This window comes from Ursus arctos, unplaced genomic scaffold (assembly GCF_023065955.2).
Source record: "Ursus arctos isolate Adak ecotype North America unplaced genomic scaffold, UrsArc2.0 scaffold_24, whole genome shotgun sequence".
Taxonomy (NCBI): Eukaryota; Metazoa; Chordata; class Mammalia; order Carnivora; family Ursidae; genus Ursus; species Ursus arctos.
In genome coordinates, this window is record NW_026622919.1 from 20,257,106 (window position 1) to 20,276,593 (window position 19,488).

At 46.5% G+C, this 19,488-nt stretch overlaps 1 protein-coding gene across 1 annotated transcript; it reads right to left on the bottom strand.

The window, feature by feature from the left end:
- Positions 1-7,018: 7,018 nt before the first annotated feature.
- LOC113265682 (keratin-associated protein 5-11-like) lies at positions 7,019-8,537 on the bottom strand. Its single transcript, XM_048224743.1, has one exon. It carries the CDS (start codon positions 8,503-8,505, stop codon positions 7,879-7,881), a length of 627 nt encoding a protein of 208 aa, XP_048080700.1. The 5' UTR covers positions 8,506-8,537; the 3' UTR covers positions 7,019-7,878.
- Positions 8,538-19,488: the final 10,951 nt, after the last annotated feature.

Below are 19,488 nucleotides of genomic sequence, written 5' to 3' on the forward strand. Positions count from 1 at the left end.
GTAACCTACATTCGTGGGCTTGGATTTTTTTAAGACCATCTTCTATTTTCGTTTTTTCCTCTATTAACCCATCCTCCAATTCACTAACCCGTTCCTCTGCTTCTGTGACCCTGGCTGTCAGAGCCTCTAGTTTTGCCTGCATTTGGCTCATAGAATTTTTAATTTCTGTCAGATTCACTCTCATTTCTGTCCTTAGGGATTCTATATTCTCAGTAACCTTTTCGTTAATACTTTTTTCAATTCTACTCATCATTTTGACCATCGTTACTCTGAATTCCATTTCTGATAATTTGGTTACATCCATATCCATTATTTCTGTGGCAGAGGCCACAGACTCACTGTCTTTTCTTTGCTGGGGGGGGGGGGGCTTCTCCTTCTTGTCATTCTGATGAGGAGAGGTTGCGGGGTTGTCCAGAGCCCAAATTATTGACTGGGTCCCAGGCCGTGCCCCTTGTTTTATAGGGGTCTTAGGGATGTGGGCTTCTTCTTTAAAGATTTTATTTATTTATTTATCTGAGAGAGAGAGAGAGACAGACAGTCAGCAAGAACGGGAACAGAAGCAGGGGAGTGGGAGAGGAAGAAGCAGGCTCCCAGCGGAGGAGCCTGATGAGGGACTCCTTTCCGGAACACTGGGATCACGCCCTAAGCCGAAGACAGGCGCTCAATGACTATGCCACCCAGGCGCCCTGGGTTGTGGGCTTCTTGATTTTTCAGCCTGCCTTCTGTGTTCTGGGGGAGGGGCCTGCCGCGTGGATACTCAGGCAATCCTGTTTGGGTAGAGTCTCTGTGTCCCCTGCGAGGGGGGATGGGGATGGGCACGCTGTGAGCCAGTATTTCCAGGCTTTTGTTCTCTGGCGGCTATCCCTGGTGGTCTGCTGTGCCTCTTCTGAGAGTCAGAGCAGCAGAGGCTGGATTGTCACAGAACAGAGGGATTGCGGCCCATTCTCCACTGATGTTCTGGCCACTTTAACTCCGTTACTGTTGGTGCTGCTCAACCCTGCAGCATCCCGGGATGTGCGCCCCACACCTGGCCGTCCCTGCCCTCACTTCCAGGGCCGGCGCGTCTCTGTCCTTTGTGTTTCTAACGCCGCCAGCCGCCAGCCACCCCCGTGTGCTCCCGGATCTCCGGGTCTCAGTCTATGCCCGGTGAGCACACCGGGATTCCGGAGTTCCGTGAGAAGCCTGGTGGCGTGCGCACCTGGTTCAGGGTCTCAGTCTGCTGTTTCGTGGGTGCCGACCGCGAGTCCGCCCGCTCCCCCGTGCAGGTGGCCCGCCAGCCGCCAGCTGCCCGCACGCGCTCCGGGAGCTCCCGGTCTCAGTCTGGATCCCGTGAGCACACCGGGATTCCGGTGTTCAGCGAGATGCCTGGTGGTGCGCGCTCCCGGCTCACCAGTCTCAGTCCGCTCTCTCACGGGTGCCGTCTGTGAGTCCACCCGCTCCCCCGTGCAGGTGGCTGCCGCTTCCCGGCGCCCGAATGCGGCGGCTCCCTCCCCCTTCCATTTATCTTCCAATATCTGTGCGCGGTTTCATGGCTCCCCGCTTCATACCTCAATACTCAGCGCTGGAGATGTTCATTTGTAGAGATCCAGATGTATCTTCCTGCGTCTCAGGCTGATTCCGTAGTTGTTTAGGCTGGTCTGGTACCTATCCAGCTCGACTCAGGGGACCGGCTGAAAAAGGGGTCCCCTACTCCTCCGCCATCTTAACTCCTCCCATCCTGTGTCTTTTGATTGGAGCATTTAGCCCATTTACATTCAGAGAATTATTGAAAGATATAAATTTAGTGCCATTGTATTACCTGTAAAGTCACTATTTCTGTATATTGTCTCTGTTCCTTTCTAGTCTTTGTTACTTTTGGGCTCTCTCTTTGCTTAAAGGATTCCCTTTAATATTTCTTGCAGGGTTGGTTAGTGATCACAAATTCTTTTAGTTCCTGTTTGTCCTGGAAGCTCTTTATCTCTCCTTCTATTCTGAATGACAGCCTTGCTGGATAAAGTATTCTTGGCTGCATATTTTTCTCATCAGCATCTTGAATATAACATGCCAGTCCTTTCTGGACTGCCAGGTCTCTGTGGACAGGTCTGTTATCAGCCTTATGTTTCTACCCTTGCAGATTAAGGACCTCTTGTTCTGAGCCTTTTACAGGATTTTCTCTTTATCTCTGAAATTTGCAAGCTTCACTATTATATGTTGAGGTGTTGACCTATTTTTATTGATTTTGAGGGGTTCTCTGTGGCTCTTGGACTTGAATGCCTGTTTCCTTCCCCAGATTAGGGATGTTCTCAGCTATAATTTGTTCAAATAAATCTTCTGCCCCCTGTCTCTTTCCTATTCCTCTGGGATCGCAATTATTCTAATATTGTTTAATTTTATGGTATCACTGATCTCTCAAATCCTCCCCTTGTGATCCAGTAGTTGTTTAACTCTTTTCCTCACCTTCCTTATTCTCCATCATTTTGTCTTCTATATCACTGAGTCTCTCTTCTGCATCATTTATCCTAGCAGTTAGAGCCTCCATTTTTTATTGCATCTCAGTAATAGCCTTTTTGATTCTTGACCCGATTAGATCTTAGTTCTTTTATTTCTCCAGTAAGGGATTCTCTAATGTCTTCTATGCTCTTTTCAAGCCCAGGTTGTATCTTTATAATTGTTCTGAATTCTAGTTCTGACATTTTACTTATATCCGTATTGATTAAATCCCTGGCAGTGAGTACTGCCTCTTGCTCTCTTTTTGGGTGAGTTCTTCATCTTGTCATTATGTCCAGAAAAGAACAGATGAGAGAGAGAAAATACAAAAATAGCAACAATGACACCAGAAAAATATACACTAAACAAATCAGAAGAGAGCAGAAACAAACAAACAAAAAATAAAGAGAATAAAATTGAACAAGAAGTTGGACAGAATAGAATAATAAACTAGATCCTGGGTATGTTTTGGTCTGTTTGTTAGAAGCTAGATTACAAAATAAGAAAGAAGGAAAAACATATATTTAGAAAAATAAAATTGAATATGATGAAAGAAAGCCAAAAGATGAAATGTATGTGTGTGTGTGTATAAAATATATCAAACTCAACACCCAAAACCCAAATAATCCAGTCAAGAAGTAGGCAGAAGACATGAACAGACACTTCTCCAAAGAAGACATACAAATGGCCAACAGACACATGAAAATATGCTCCATGTTATGTGCTGTCAGGGAAATACAAATCAAAACCACAATGAGATACCACCTTACACCAGGTTAGAATGGCTAAAATTAACAAGACAGGTAACAGCAAATGTTGGCGAAGATGTGGAGAAAGGGGAACCCTCTTATATTGTTGGTGGGAATGTGAGCTGGTACAGCCACTTTGGAAAACAGTGTGGAGGTTCCTCAAGAAATTCAAAATAGAGCTACCCTATGACCCAGCAATTGCACTACTGGGTATTTACCCCAAAGATACAGATGTAGTGAAAAGAAGAGGCATGTGGACCCCAATGTTCATAGCAGCAATGTCCACAATAGCCAAGCTGTGGAAGGAACTGAGACGTCCTTCAACAGGTGAATGGATAAAGAAGATGTAGGTCATATATACAATGGAATGTTACTCAGCCATCAGAAATGATGAATACCAACCATTTACATTGACGTGGATGGAACTGGAAGGTATTATGTTAAGTGAAATAAGTCAAGCAGAGAATGACAATTATCATATGGTGTCACTCATATGTGGAATATAAGAAATAGCAGAGGATCATAGGGGAAGGGAGGGAAAACTGAATGGGAAGAAATCAGAGAGGGAGATGAATCATGAGAGACTCTTGACTCCAGGAAAAAAAAAATGAGGGTTGTGGAAAAGGAGGTGGGTGGGGGATGGGGTAACTGGGTGATGGGAATTAAGGAGGGCACATGATGTGATGAGCCCTGGGTGTTATAGGCAACTAATGAATCACTGAACACTACATCAAAAACTAATGTGTACTATATGTTGGCTAACTGAATTTAAATAAATAAAAACCCAAACAAAGAGTAAAACGGGAAAAAAGTAATGTAAAAATGATAATTAAAAACAACTTAAAAAAAGAGTCGATAAAATAAGAAAATAGCTGAAAAGGGGGGGGAAAGTATAAAACTGAAAGATTAAGGAACAATAAGAAAAAAATAGGAATGTTAAATACTGTTTTCCCCAAGAGCTGGAGTTTGCACTTCTCTATGATCGGTAAACTTGGTATTAGCTGGAATTTCCTGCTGATCTTCTGAGGGAGGGGCCTGTTGCGCCAATTCTCAGGTGTCTTTGCTGGGGCAGAATTGCACCGCCATTGCCAGGGGGCCAGATGCAATGTAAGTGGCTCCAGATTGCTCTTTGTGGCTATTTTGCTGCTTGAAGGCTTTCAGTGCCTTTATGGGGGATGAAAATGGCGGTGTCTGGTTCTCTAGGCCCAAAGCTGAAAGTTTGCACCCCCCACTCTTCAGTGAGCCCTCCCAGAAAAGCAGTCAATTATTCTTGTCTTCCTGGTTTCTGTCAGAACTCTGTGTTTCACCCAGCCTACAAACAATCATTTTCATCTCAGGCACATGATCCCATTTTGAGTCACCAAACTTTACAGACTCCTGTGCTGGGCACCCATGCCATTCCTGCAGGGTAAGGCAGTTCTGCCTCCTGCTGAGCACTCGTGGAGAGCAGCTGCCCAATCCTGCAGCAGTTCTTGGTTTATGGTATCACTGAGCAGAAAGTTGGCGTCTGGACACTCACTGTTTGCAGCTGGCTTCCCTGCTCAGATGCATGGGAACTCTGCTGCACTCAGGCACCCCCATTCTTTTTGTGACCCCAGGGATCCTGAAACCCTGCTCTCCCACCTGGGATTCTGCCCAGCTTCACCATCTGAGCCATTCAGGCAGTTTGCTCCCACCGGAGCAGACTTCTAAAAGTTCCGAATTTGCACTCTGCTGCTTATAACACTTTTCGGGACTGGCTTACAGGGGCTCCCTCTCCCTGCGGTTTATCTTCTGATATATCACCTTGGATTCACGTCTCTGCACCCCCTAACTTGCAAAAAGGGGTTCCTTTTCTATTTGTAGAATTGAAGCAATTCTTTTCTCAGATATCCAGTTTATTTTGCAGGTGTTCACAATGATTTGATAACTATCTAGCTGAATTCCAGGGACCAGACAAAATTCGGGTTCCCTACTCCTCAGCCACCTTAACTCCTCCCCTCCTTCAATTTTTTAAGAGGCGGCATTTAACACTTTAATTTTGAGGTTTCTTCTCCTTTAATATAAATATTTAAACATATAAATTAGACCCAAAACCTTGCTTTTGTTGTATCTCATGAGTTTTTACGTCATGTTTTATTATTATTAAATTTTGTACCTCTAGACAATTCCTCTATAAGATTCTACTCTTGAGTTTTTTACCATTTATCCACTTTCTGCATCTACCTTAGCTCTTTCTGAAATAAGCAGGAAGGGTTGGTATTGGCATCTAGTTGGTAGAAGCCAGGATGCTATGCTGTTAAACACTCTTCAGTGCTCAAATCAATGCCCTGCCCCCCTGCCAACAAATACTTATCTGGCCTGAAATGTCAACAGTGCCAAGATAGAAGAATACTGATTTAGACCAACATTTAAATATAATTAATAAGTATTGTTACCTTGATTTATCTCTGGCCCCTGTTATGAATCAGGTGTCTCTTCAGAGAACCCCCAGTAAAATGCAGTCTGATGCTTTGCAGAGACTGCAGACGGCTCGAAGGTAAAATTTCTGTTGTGTGGTTCGCTCAATTTCCAGTACGGCGTCCATACTTGATTTCCTTGATAACATTCTGAATAAGACAAAAAACAGACTGGAAGTTTAGAGATAACAGAAATATGGCTGAGGTATGGTTTTACCTGATCTCTTTTATATGTTTCACACTCTATGTGGCCAGATGAAAAAGACCATACCGGAATGCTATCATCTGACATCTGACAACAGGGATTGTTACATGGGCTTTAGGCTTCAAAGTGCTGGCACACTGCCAGGAATACAAGCGATGTTTCAACATGCTGGATGGCTCTTAGAATCGGCCTACTGAACTTACATGTGTAAGTGGTCATTGGGCTTTTGGGAATAGATGGGAAAATACATTTACAAACAAAAAAATCAGGTTTATTTTCAGTAATATACATGCATTTGAAGACAAACATCTTTCCAACACACTGACCACTGGTTTTCTTACATATCGAAATATAAGATATTGGATCTAGAAACACAGGCTCTAGCCCTGGACCAATATCCTGTAGGTAGCCAAGTGGTCATTATTCATGAGTAAAACAGAAATAATCAGACAAGTTATCCCAATTTAGAGGATACCATTAGGTTAAGAACAGAAAATACTTGTGAAGTGAACTATTCGTGTTAGGCAAGAAAGCAAATGGGGTATAAAAGAAAAAAATTACAATATAGCCTGGAAGATAGAAAAAAATATTAAAAAGGAACCAGAAAACCTACTCCACACCTGGAAAGGCAACACAGAGTAATTATCAGAGAAGGAAGTAAGAGAGAAGAATAATAAGTACATTAAGATTAATTATAAAGAAACAAAAAACAAAGAAGAAACAAAATAAATAATCATGAGAACTGTGCTTCACAATGTTGACTGGCAAAATGGTGATAATTTAAGCAAGGCGGCAACAATGAGCACAACTGAAGGAGAGAGAAGACTATACCTATCACAGATGAACGAAAAAGATGAATAGTAAGACTGAAGTTTACTGCATGACAATGCATAATGGCAGAGGTGCTGAATCAACACTATGAGTAAAAGATAGAAGAACCAGGCCAGATGCAGGGAGACCATGGTGATAAAGCTTGGGCAGTAAGAGGAGAACTGACGGCTGAGGGAACACCAGGTTCTCAACGTAAGTCTGCAATGTGGGGATGGTATGAAACAGTAAGAGCAGAAAAAAACACAGGAAGGAAGGTAGGAATTACATGACAACAGGTGATATGGGCAGGAGTGGGAAGTAGAAACAACACTAGAAGCATATAGGCCAGATCCAAAGGCAGGTGGTCCTGCAGAACGCTGTTTCCACATGAAATGTGAGTTTTTTTCAGCAAAGGCAGGAGACGCAGGCCGGCGTCCAGTTTTGTGTCCCCGTCAGCTCTCTGACATGACGTTCCAACATCTGCTCATCTGCCAGTGGAGACAGGAACTTGTGGGGCAGGGTGGGAGGTTCCGCATGGATCCCGCGTGTGGTATGCGACCTGCGCATATACACGGTTACGTCGCGAATGCCGTACAAGGACACGAACACCATATGGGATGCACAACGCTACAGGGTTTATTAAGAAATAGAAGTGACACCCCCTGGCCTCGAGGGAAGCCTTCGAAGGCATCACGCAAGGGAGGAAACAGGATACAAGGACCGTGAGGACACGGACAAAGAAAACACGATGCCCAGACTTTCGGTCGTGGCAGACACCTGGGCCCGAGGCATGAGGATTTGTTTCTCTAAGTGACGGGATACGGAGAGGGTGACGATCTTGACGGTGGAGGAGTAAAGGCAGAGATCACGAGTCCACGTCAGGATGCATGAAGCCGGCAAGTGACCCAAGAGATGGAGGAAGCAGAGACTCAGGGAGAACTGGTCCAGCCTCCATCGGGCCGCTTCACAAGCTTGTCAGGAGGCAGATGAGTGGCAGAAACGTTGGCGATGGCGTGCTGGCTTTCAGCAACGCTTGGCCTTGACTTGGTTTCCCAAATGGCAAATCAGGGCCGGGTGCAGACGGTGGTTCTTGGTGAGGCAATCAGCGGCAGGAAGGCTGGCAGCAGCTGGGCACGCAGCAAGGGCGGCAGCAGGTGGTCCTACAGCAGGTGGTGCGGCAGCAAGTTGGGCGGGGGCAGCAGCAAGGCTGTCAGCAGCTGGAGCCGCAGCCGCCGGACCCACAGCCGCCTTGGCCACAGCCGCCGCCGCACCCGCAGCAGCTGGGCCGGCAGCAGGTGGTCCTGCAGCAGGTGGTCTGACAGCAAGTTGGGCGGCAGCAGCAAGGCTGGCAGCAGCAGGACCCGCAGCCGCCGGACCCGCAGCCGCCGGACCCGCAGCCGCCTTGGCCGCAGCCGCCTTGGCCACAGCCGCCGCCGCACCCGCAGCAGCTGGGCCGGCAGCAGGTGGTCCTGCAGCAGGTGGTCTGACAGCAAGTTGGGCGGCAGCAGCAAGGCTGGCAGCAGCAGGACCCGCAGCCGCCGGACCCGTAGCCGCCGGACCCGCAGCCGCCTTGGCCACAGCCGCCGCCGCACCCGCAGCAGCTGGGCCGGCAGCAGGTGGTCCTGCAGCAGGTGGTCTGACAGCAAGTCGGGCAGCAGCAGCAAGGCTGGCAGCAGCAGGACCCGCAGCCGCCGGACCCGCAGCCGCCGGACCCGCAGCCGCCTTGGCCACAGCGGCCGCCGCACCCGCAGCAGCTGGGCCGGCAGCAGGTGGTCCTGCAGCAGATGGTCCTGCAGCACGTAGGCTGGCAGCAAGGGGAGCAGCACGAGTTGCTCATGGTGTCACAGGTGGAGCGGGGGCTTCCGTTCAGAGGTGAGCGTCTCAGATTCTGACTGCGGCCTCCTTCTCCTCTGGGGCTTTTATACCCTGGACCCCCCGAAGTTTGGACCAATGGGCAGGACTTTCCTTCTTGTTGTTGACACCGTCTCCCATAGTCACTGTGGGCTGGTTGAAGAGGAAGTTCCCTACCTGTTAGGAATCTTTAGAGAATAAGTGCTTAATGTGTTTCCTAATTGAGAATAACTCATAGAAACGTTTTCAGATGAAAGCAAGGTGGTCCCATCAGCAGCGCTGTTCTCGCTTCACTGACCATCGGATCACGCGATAGAGTTCCCGCTGGCCTGAGGAGTGTCCCAGCAGCGGTCCTTCCCCAGCTTTGGTCCCTATTGGATGTCCATCGGGAGTATTCCTGGGGAGGGGGGGAGGGCGTGGGAGGGGGGCCGAGAATGACGTCGGTATGTTCACAGGGACCACCGGAGGCCGTGCCTGAGCCCAAGTCCGTTTCCCCACAAAGCCTGATTCCAGACTCCCGCAGGCATCTGCCTCTCGTAGCACCCTACCCCACCCGGGTATCCCAGTTCAATCAAGGACCTTGGGTAGAGGCCATCTGGACTCCTGTCTTCCAAAGGGCAAGGCAGAACCAAAGCAGGCGGGCAGAGGCGGCAGCAGTGCACTGGGACGAGGCAAGCCTCAGTCACGCTACGTCCTTGTTGACCAGCACTCCTGACTGACCTAGGCTTGAGCGCTTGCCCAGCATCTGGGACTTTCCGGGATGTAACTGGGGCACTTCTGGTCAACGCAGGACGACTGGGTGACTCTAGTCCTCTCCTTGTGAACTAGCCAGGTCAGGGACTTCGTGCTGCTGCCTATACCTGTGTCGAGCTGGATCCTTTTGAATCCTGAATTCTTTGGGTGCCTTCCCTCCTCCTTCCCTCCCTCGCCCCCCCTCCCACCCGCCTTCCCTGCCTCCCTCTCTCTGTTCCTTCCTTCCTTTCTTCTTGTTTCCTTTCCTTCTCGGTTCCATGTCTGTCTCTATGCTTTTCTCTTCCTTCAGTCCTCCCTGCCCTCCTGTCTGCCTTCCTTCCTTCCCTGCTTCCTCCCTCCCTTCCGTCCTTCCTCCTTCCTTCTTGTCCGGGCTCCCTCCCGGCCTTGGAGCTCCTCTTGCTCCTCCTCGTCTGCAGCCCAACAGGGGAATGACTGGTGGAAACCAGAGACTGGCCACGATGTCCTGAAGACGTCAGCCCCATATCTCGGATCGTAGCGAGGAGGGGGACGACACCTAGCTGGCAGGACCGCGTCTCTACCCCTCGGGGCTGTTTTCACGCCACAGCAGAACGTCACGCTACCGGTGCTTGCCACACTGACAGAAATGCTCAACCAATGCTTCCGGAGAGCTGGTGTATAAAGACCCCAGATCCCTCGTTGCTGCGTTAGGGGAACCCCGACGTGTGTGTGTCGTCGTTCCGGATACATGTCTCAGGCTTAAGCTTCCCTTGCAAGCTGGGACACGGGCCTCCTAGTGCCTCTTCCCTGTGTCACCTCCCCACGCTCCTACCGGTGGGATCTGCCCTCCCCAAAGAATCTCCATGCCTGGACGCTCTTCTTTCACAGTAGCTCCTGGGAGGACCCATACTCTGACACGACTTTGCCCCGTCCCAGCCTCGATGTCCTCATCCCTACAATGGGAACCTCCATCCCTAGGTGGAAAATTCTGCCAAGGCTTCACGATACTACCGATTTGATGCCAGCCCAAGCAGAATACCAACGGCAGCTTTCTTCTTCTTCTGCAGAATGAGAGCAAAGCATCCTCCCATGGGGACGGAACCACAAAAGATCCCGAAGAGACAAACTTCTCTGGAAGGGGGAGAGAGAGGCCGGAGGCAGCCCAATTCCAGACACAGCTGTAGTCATCAAAACAGGATGGCGTGCGTGCAAAGGTCGACCCACGGATCTGTGGAATGGAACACAGGACCCACAAATAACCCGACGGTGGCGTGCTCGTCAATCAATCTCCGACCGGGGGGGGGGGCAAGAAAACGCAAAGGGAAAAAAAGACAGAATCCTCAACAAACGGTGTTGGGAAACCTGGGCAGCTACAGGCAGAAGAATGAAACAAGACCCCTTCCTTACACCAAACGCACCCACCAAAAATTCCGAGTGTGTCAAAGGCCAGAATGTGACACCCGAAACCAGAAAGGTCCTAGCAGACCGCGCAGGTGGTCAGGGCCCTGACGCTGGCCGTAGCAAAGCCTCTTCCAGATAGGTCTCCTGAGGCAAGGGAAAGAGAGCAAGCGTAACCTATCGGGACCACATCACATGGAAAGGCGTCCGCACAGCCAAGGAAACAACGAGCAAAGCTAAAAGGCCACAGACGGAACGGGGCATGATATTTGCAAATGGCACAGGCGAAAAGGGTTAGGATCCAAAATCCGTAAAGATGAACATACGTCCTCCCTAAGAAACTCAACACCCCCAAAACGAGAAACCCAATGCAGTAGTGGGCACAAGACAGGAACAGACATCTCTCCCGAGAACGCCTATCCATGGCCAACGGACACACGAACCCATGTTCCACATCACTCATTGTCTGGGAAATGCCAATCACAATTCTAAGGAGATAGCACCTCACACCTGTCAGCATGGCTACAACCCACAGGAGAAGAAACAACAGGTGCTGGCGAGGTGCTGGACATAGGGGAAGCCTCCCGCGCTGTTGGTGGGAATGCAAACACTGGGGGGTGCCTCCACTGTAGAAAACGCTATGGCGTGTCCTCAGAAAGGTAGAGGCAGGACTAACCTACGATCGAGTGATTGCACTGCTGGGGCTTCCCCACGCACCCCCAAATACCAAAACACGATTGCGAAGGGCTACGTGCACCCCCACGTTTATAGCAGCGTGACTGACACTAGCCCACATACGGAAGCAGCCCGAGTGTCCACCGACGGATGGACGGATAAAGAAGATGCGGTCTCGATCTCCGATGGAAAAGTATTCAGCCACGCAAGAGAAAGAAAACTTGCCATTGGCAATGACATGGATGGAGCCAGAGAGTACGATGCTAAGCAAAATAAGTCAGTCAGAGAAAGACCAATACCGGACGATTTCCCTCAGAGGTGCCACTGGAGACGCTAAACAAAAGAGCAAAGGGAAAGAGACGGAGATGGACAGAGACGGAGAGAGAGGCAGAGAGGCAGAAAGAGAGAGAGGGAGGGAGAGAGGGACAGAGAGGGAGAAGGTGCGCTACCAAGCCACAGACTCTTTAACTACAGGGAAGAAACCCATGGTTCCCAGAGGGGACGGGGGCGCGGGACGGGTGAAACAGGTGATGGGGCTTCAAGAGGGCACTTGCCGTGATGAGCACTGGGTGACCTAGGGCATTGCTGAATCACTACACGGTACACCTGAAAGGACTGTGACACGACAGGTTGACTCTGCTGCGATTAAAAGAAAAACTGACGGAAAGAAACGAATTAAGGACACCGGACGGGAAGCACTGGGACCATAGCTAGCAAGTAGGAAGCAACCCAGGTCGCGTCTGTTCCTCACCTCCTCACGCAAACCCCCAGCTCCTAAGGACCAGCAGGAGGCATGTTTGGTCTTGGCAGTCTGTCCAGAGCCTCCCGCATAGCTCGTCCTCCGTGCTGGCGTCTGCCCAGGTCAGGAGCCTTCCTCGCTCCTCAGAGGTCCCTCCACTGCTCCCGGGAGGTGACTCGGGGCCTAAGTGCGCTCTTCCTCTCAGAGCCTGAATCCAGCCTCACGTCCCTGAGCGCCGAGGCAGCATCATGCGTTAGGTCGGGACCAGAAGCGCCAGCCTTCTGTCTGTCGGGACTCCTGTGAAGGCCCATGCTCTCTTCTCTTCCTTCTACCTCACTTAGTGTCTCCCCCACCCCGCCCTCCGCCCCACCCCTGCGTACGCCCCACTCCCTCCCAGAGAGGCACCTTGATTTCCCTCCAACGCTTCACGCTTCCTTCCCCTAACGCCGGAGGTTGTTAGGTTCCCTTACATGGCTCAGAGGTCACGGATTACTCCAAGTCATCATACGCGCCCACTGCACAGCCTCTCGGGGACTCCCCGACATCGCCCGTCCTGACTTTCCTTGCTAACGTGTGGATCACGACGCCAAATCGCCTGCCGGTTGGCGAGCATGATGGGATGGGCACAAAATGGCCTGATACCTCTGTACTCTGCCAATAGGGCCTGAGGACCAGGAGGCCCAAGCAGAAGGGGACTTCCATGACTCCACAAGACGTGTGTGTGCAGGCGCGGCCCTCGCTCGTGAGGCCACCGCAGGCTCACCTATCCCTGAGGCGGAGGGGTGCATGATGGGCGTGGTGGCGCCCGAGGCCACGCAAGGGCCCCCGTGTTCCCAAGAGCTCTACAGGGCCGGCCCGCTGCCCTCACACAGGGCTGCGGGTCCCCGAGTGGTAGGACACGGACGTCTACCACGTCATCCCACATATCTAGCACCGGCAACTACAGGAGAACAGGACTTGTGCACTCCACGAAGACCCTCAAACGAACATCTTCCTGGCGCTCAGGCTTCAGAACGTCAGGACGGGTGATGTCCTGCCTAACTCGCCTGCAGATGGGAATGGGAGTGCCCTTCAGCAAGGGCAGGAGACGCAGGCCGGCGTCCGAGTTTCGTGTCCCCGTCAGCTCTCTGACATGACGTTCCAATATCTACTCATCTGCCAATGGAGATAGGATATCGTGGGGGAGTGTGTGAGGCTCTGAATGGATAATGCGTGTGGTATGCCACTTTTTCTTTTTTTTAATTTAAATTCTTTTTAATTTAAATTCAATTAACAAACATATATTATATCATTGTTTCACATGTAGCATTGGTATTTATCAGTTGTATATAACACCCAGCGCTCAACATTAGATCATGTCCCCTGGCTGAAATTTCCCTCGCATAGAATTTAAACCTTCAACCCAGTAAGCCTAAATACAGGGGGATGGTAAATAGAAATTCCTAAGTATATCGCTGATATTAAGGTGCTCAATACATCAAGTGTCCTCGTTAATGCACATCACCCAGTTACCCCATCTTCCTCCCCACCTTCCGTCTAGCAACCCTGTTTTTTTCTCTATATTAAGAGTCTCCCATGGTTTGTCTCCCTCTCTGATCTCTTCCCAGTTTTCCCACCTCTCCTAATGATCCTCTGCTCGGATTCTTATATTCCACATAATAAAAGTATACGATAATTGTCTTGCCTTACTGATTTATTTCATTCAGCTAACACCTTCCAGTTCCATCCACGTTGATGCAAATGGCAAGATTTCATCATGTTTGATGGCTGAGTGATATTTCATTGTACATATATACCACATCTTATTTATCCATTCATCTGTCAATGGACATCTGTGCTCTTTGCACAGTTTGGCTATTGTGGACATTGCTGCTATAAACAGTGGGGTGTAGGTACTCCTTTGTATCACTATATTTGTATCTTTAGGGTAAATTCGTAGTAGTGCAAATACGCGGTCATATGGTAGCTCTATTTTTAGCTTTTTGAGGAACCTCCATACCGTTTTCTAGTGTGACTGTACCAGCTTGCATTCCCACAAACAGTGTAAGAGGGTTCCCCTTTCTCCGCATCTTTGCCAACATTTGTTGTTTACTGACTTGTTCATTTTAGTCATTCTGACTGGTGTGAGGTGGTACATCTCATCGTGGTTTTGATTTGTTTTTCCCTTATGCCAAGTAATGTTGAACATTTTTTCATGTGTCTGTTGGCCATTTGTATGTCTTCTTTGGGGTAATATCTGTTCATGTCTCTTGCCCATCTCTTGACTGGCTTATTTGGTTTTTGAGCATTGAGTTTGGTAGTTCTTTATAGATCTTGAATACTAGCCCTTTATCTGATATGCCATTTGAAAATATCTTTTCCCATTCTACAGGTTGCCTTTTAGTTTTGTTGACTATTTCCTTTGCTGTGCAAAAGCTTTTTATCTTGGAGTCTCAATAGTTCATTTTTGCTTTTGTTTCCCTTACCTTTGGAGACATGTCTAGCAAGAAGTTGCTGTGGCCGAGGTTGAAAGGTTGCTGCCTGTATTGTCCTCTAGGATTTTGATGGATTCCTGTCTCACATTCAGGTTATTTAGGTCTTTCATCCATTTTGAGTTTATCTATGTTAAGAAAATTTTCCAGTTTCATTATTCTATATGTGGCTGTCCAATTTTCCCAACACCATTTGTTGAAGAGACTGTCTTTTTTCAATTGGATAATCTTTCTTATATTTTTTTTTCTTTCCTACTTTATCAAAGATTAGTTGACCATGGAGTTGAGGGTCTATTTCAGGGTTCTCTACTCTGTTCCATTGACCTATGTGTCTATTTTTGTGCCAGTACCATACTGTCTTGATGATTACAGCATTGTAATAGAGCTTGAAGTCCAGAATTGTGATGTCACCAGCTCTGGTTTTCTTTTTCAACATTCCTTGGCTATTTGGGGTCCTTTCTGATTCTGTACAAATTTTATTTTAATTTTTATTATTTTTTAAATATTTTTTATTATGTTAGTCACCATACAGTACATCCCTGGTTTTTGATGGAAAGTTAGATGATTCATTAGTTGCGTATAACACCCAGTGCACCATGCAATACGTGCCCTCCTTACTACCCATCACCAGCCTATCCCATTTCCTCACCCCCCTCCCCTTGGTTCTGTACAAATTTTAGGATTATTTGTTCTAGTTCTGTGAAAAATGTTGATGGTATTTTGACAGGGACTGCATTGAATATGTAGATTGCTCTGGGTATCATAAACATTATAACTATATTTGTTCTCCCAATCTATGAGCATGGAATGTTTTTTCCATTTCTTTGTGTTTTCCTCAGTTTCTTTCATAAGTGTTCTCTAGTTTTCAGAGTACAGATTCTTTACCTCTTTGGCTAGGTTTATTCCTAGGTATCTTATGGTTTTTGGTGCAACTGTAAATGGGACTGCATTCCTTAATTTCTCTTTCTTTTGTCTCATTGTTAGTATATAGAAATGAAATTATTTCTGTGCATTGATTTTATATCCTGCCATGTTGCTATATTCCTGTATGAGTTCTAGCCATTTTGGGGAGGAGTCTCTTGGGTTTTCCACATAAAAAAATCATGTCATCTGGGAAGAGTGAAAGTTTGACCTTTTCTTTGCCAATCTGAATGCCTTTTACTTCTTTTTGTTGTCTGATTGGTGAGGCTAGGACTTCTAGTACTATGTTACAACAGTGGTGAGAGCGGACATCCCTGTTGCCTTCCTGACCTTCCCCATTGAGAATGATATTCACTGTGGGCTTTTCGTATATGGCTTTTATGATATTGATGTATGTACCCTCCATCCCAACACTGTGCAGAGTTTTAATCAAGAAAGGATGCTGTGTTTTGTCAAATGCTTTTTCTGATTCGATTGAGAGGATATGATTCTTATCCTTTCTTTTATTAATGTGATATACCACATTGATTGATTTGCATATGTTGAATCACCCTTGCAGTCCAGGAATAAATCCCAGTTGGTCTTGGTGAATAATCCTTTTAATGTACTGTGGGATTCTATTAGCTAGTATCTTGGTGAGAATTTTGGCATCCACGCTCATCAGGGATCTTGATCTGTAATCCTCCTTTTTGGTGGGGTCTTTGTCTGGTTTTGGGTTCAAGTTAATGCTAAGTTCAAATTAATGCTGGCCTCATAGAATGAGTTTGGAAGTTTTCCTTCCATTTCTATTTTTTGAACCAGCTTCAGAAGACTAGGTATTAATTCTTTAAATATTTGGTAGAATTCCCCTGGGAGGCCATCTGGTCCTGGACTCTTTGTTTGTTAGGAGTTTTTTGATTACTGCTTCAGTTTCCTTGCTGGTTATGGGTCTGTTCAGGTTTTCTATTTCTTCTTGCTTCAGTTTGGGTAGTTTATATGTGTCTAGGAATGCATCCATTTCTTTCAGATTGTCTAATTTGCTGGCATATAGTGGATCAAAATATGTTCTTATAATTGTTTGTATTTCTTGGGTGTTGGTTGTGATCTCTCCTCCTTCATTCATGATTTTATTTGGGTCCTTTTTCTTTTCTTCTTGGTAAGTCTTACTAGGTGTTTATCAATCTTATTAATTCTCTCAAAAACCAGCTCCTAGTTTCATGATGTGTTCTACTGCTTTGTTGTTGTTGTCCATTTCATTACTTTCTGCCCTAATCTTTATTATTTCTCTTCTCACACAGGTTTAGGCTTTATTTGCTGTTCTTTTTTCAGCTGCTTTAGGTGTAAGTTTAGCTTGTGTATTTTGAGACTTGTCTTCTTTCTTGAGAAAGTCCTGTATAGCTATATACTTCCCTCTCAGGACCACCTTTGCTGCATCCCAAAGGTTCAGAACTGTTGTGTTTTCATTTTCATTTGCTTCCATGAATTTTTTAAGCTCTTCTTTAATTTCCTGGTTGACCCACTCATTTTTCAGTAGGATGCTCATTAGCCTCCAAGTATTTGAGTTCCTTCCAAATTTCTTCCTGTGACTGACTTCAGGTTTCAAAACATTGTGGTCTGAAAATATGCAGGGAAGAATCCCAATCTTTTGGTACCAGTTGAGACTTGATTTGTGACCCACTATGTGATCTGTTCTGGAGAATGTTCCATGTACATTTGAGAAGAATATGTAGTCTGTTGCTTTAGGATGCAAGAGGCCACTTTTTCTACAAAAGAAACTTATGACCATGTATACTGCTTGTGGTTTTGCTCATTGGGGGTATTTCTTATTTCCACTGCCTTTCAACTCAGAAGGTACTGATATGTTGTAGCAAATATAGCTGTTAATAGGTCTATCAACTGACTTAAGTTTAAGATATTTCATAATTATATACCATGATCCACTAGGTTTTTGCTGAGGCCAGTCTGGCAATCAAATGAAGTTGTGCTGGGAACTACCATCCCTGCATTCTTTAAGTCTTTGAGGCAGCACTAAACTCTGCCGTTATCCATGGATTGCTATTGCTTCTGGCTACTATATTGGTCAGGAGGAGAGGAATTTTTAGGGGCTCTTATTTGAACTTTATTTCTATTATGACTCTCACTTGATATGTCTGGAGATGCACTTCCACTGCAAAGAGTGCAGGTTAGCTGATAGGTTCCAACTGTTAGCAACTTCAGGATCTACATCAGCTTTAGAGCTAAGGCCATGTTCTTCCTGTAAACCCCTGGCTCATAACTGCACACCATGAAAGTACTAGGGTCTAGCATTTTCTTCCCAACATAGGAACTTATTAATGGCCATCTTTGCTCCGAATATCTCCATTGGGTTGACCAATGTTTTGTCAGACCTCCATGGCAGGCTCATATCCTCCTTGCCTACTGCTGCATATTTCACACTTTTTTGGGGAAAGATGTCATACTGACATTGCAGTCTGTAGGTTTTTGCTGCCTAATCCCCTTTCCTTTTCACCTTTTTTAAACCTATCACTGGCATTACTCCCCAGTAAACATCTTACATTCTTAACACTGTTTCAGTGTCTGATTACCAGAGGACCCAAATGACACACAACGGAAGGACTCTGCCACTCATTACTTATATAAGTAGCAGGGAAATGAGTAAAAAGTAGACCCTAATACCAATTAGACCAAAATGAGATGGACATGAACCAGGACTCCATTTCTTACCTGGCCTCTACATGCAAGCACTCTAATAGAAGGACTCCTGGTATCTGTCCGCACAAGCTCTGCATCCAACACCTTTAGAAATATCTGGGCTTTCACCTTTCCCTAGTGTATAGTTACTCTGGCTTATGATTATAAATCCTTTGTGGAAGGATTGGGGGAAAATATGCTACATACACCCACACACACACACTTTGTTGTTGCAGGATCTTTCTCAAGAAGACTAAACCTCTCCTATATTTGAAGGGTTCTAGGTCTGAGAACTGAATCAGTACAGGAAACTGAATGGGAGGTCATAATTTTTTATTTAAGTGGCTGACATAAGCCTCTGATTCACTGTTCTTGAATCATTTCCAATGTTTATGGCAGTGCCACAGTAATACATTTGTTGGATGCACAATTACCTCACCTTTAAGAAACCTATAGTCTATTGGTCAGCTCTCTGTGGGTCAAGACCCACTGGCTGACATTTCTTCCTATTCTGGTAATTTTATCTACCTCGACTCTGCTCTCCTGCCATATCCCATTTCCCAATTCTTTATCATCATCTTATACCACCAACCCTGGCTACAGAGGATTACCACCACTGTCCTTTTTAATGATGCACATGCTTTTCTGCTTTTGTGAAGGAATATCCTTTGGGACCTCCCAGGGAATATGATCAGTTTGTGGGTTCTCTGATAAGAAATAAATCCATTCTACCATGTACATTTCTCTGAGCCTTTTGACTCCATTCTCAGTAGTCTACCAGGACAGTTCTAGAACCTTATGTTCATGTTCTGTAGGCCACTGCAAAACATTGCATTGCTAGACAACACCTTATCTAGTGAAGTTAACCTCAGTACTTGCTTACCTATAATGGCACCAAAAAGACCAGGGGAAGAAATTTTATGGTCAATGACATATGAATGGGAGGGAGAATGAAAACATGTAGGCTTATTTCACTTAGCATAAAACTGAATGGGAAGAAATCAGAGAGGGAGACAAACCATATGAGACTCTTGACTCTGGGAAACGAACCGAGGGTTGCGGAAAGGGGGGTAAATGGGGGGATGGGGAAATTGGGTGATGGGCATTAAAGAGGGCATGTGATATGATGAGCACTGGGTGATATACTCAACTAATGAATCAATGAACATTACATCAAACACTAACGATGTCCTATACCTTGGCTAATTGAATTTAAATTAAAAAAATAAAGAAAGAAAGAAAACATGGAGGCCTATAACTTTTTTTTTTTTACCATGTACCTTTTCTTTTTTTTAATGTTTTTTTTTTATTATATTATGTTAGTCACCATACAGTACATTCCTGGTTTTTGATGTAAAGCTCGATGATTCATTGGTTGCATATA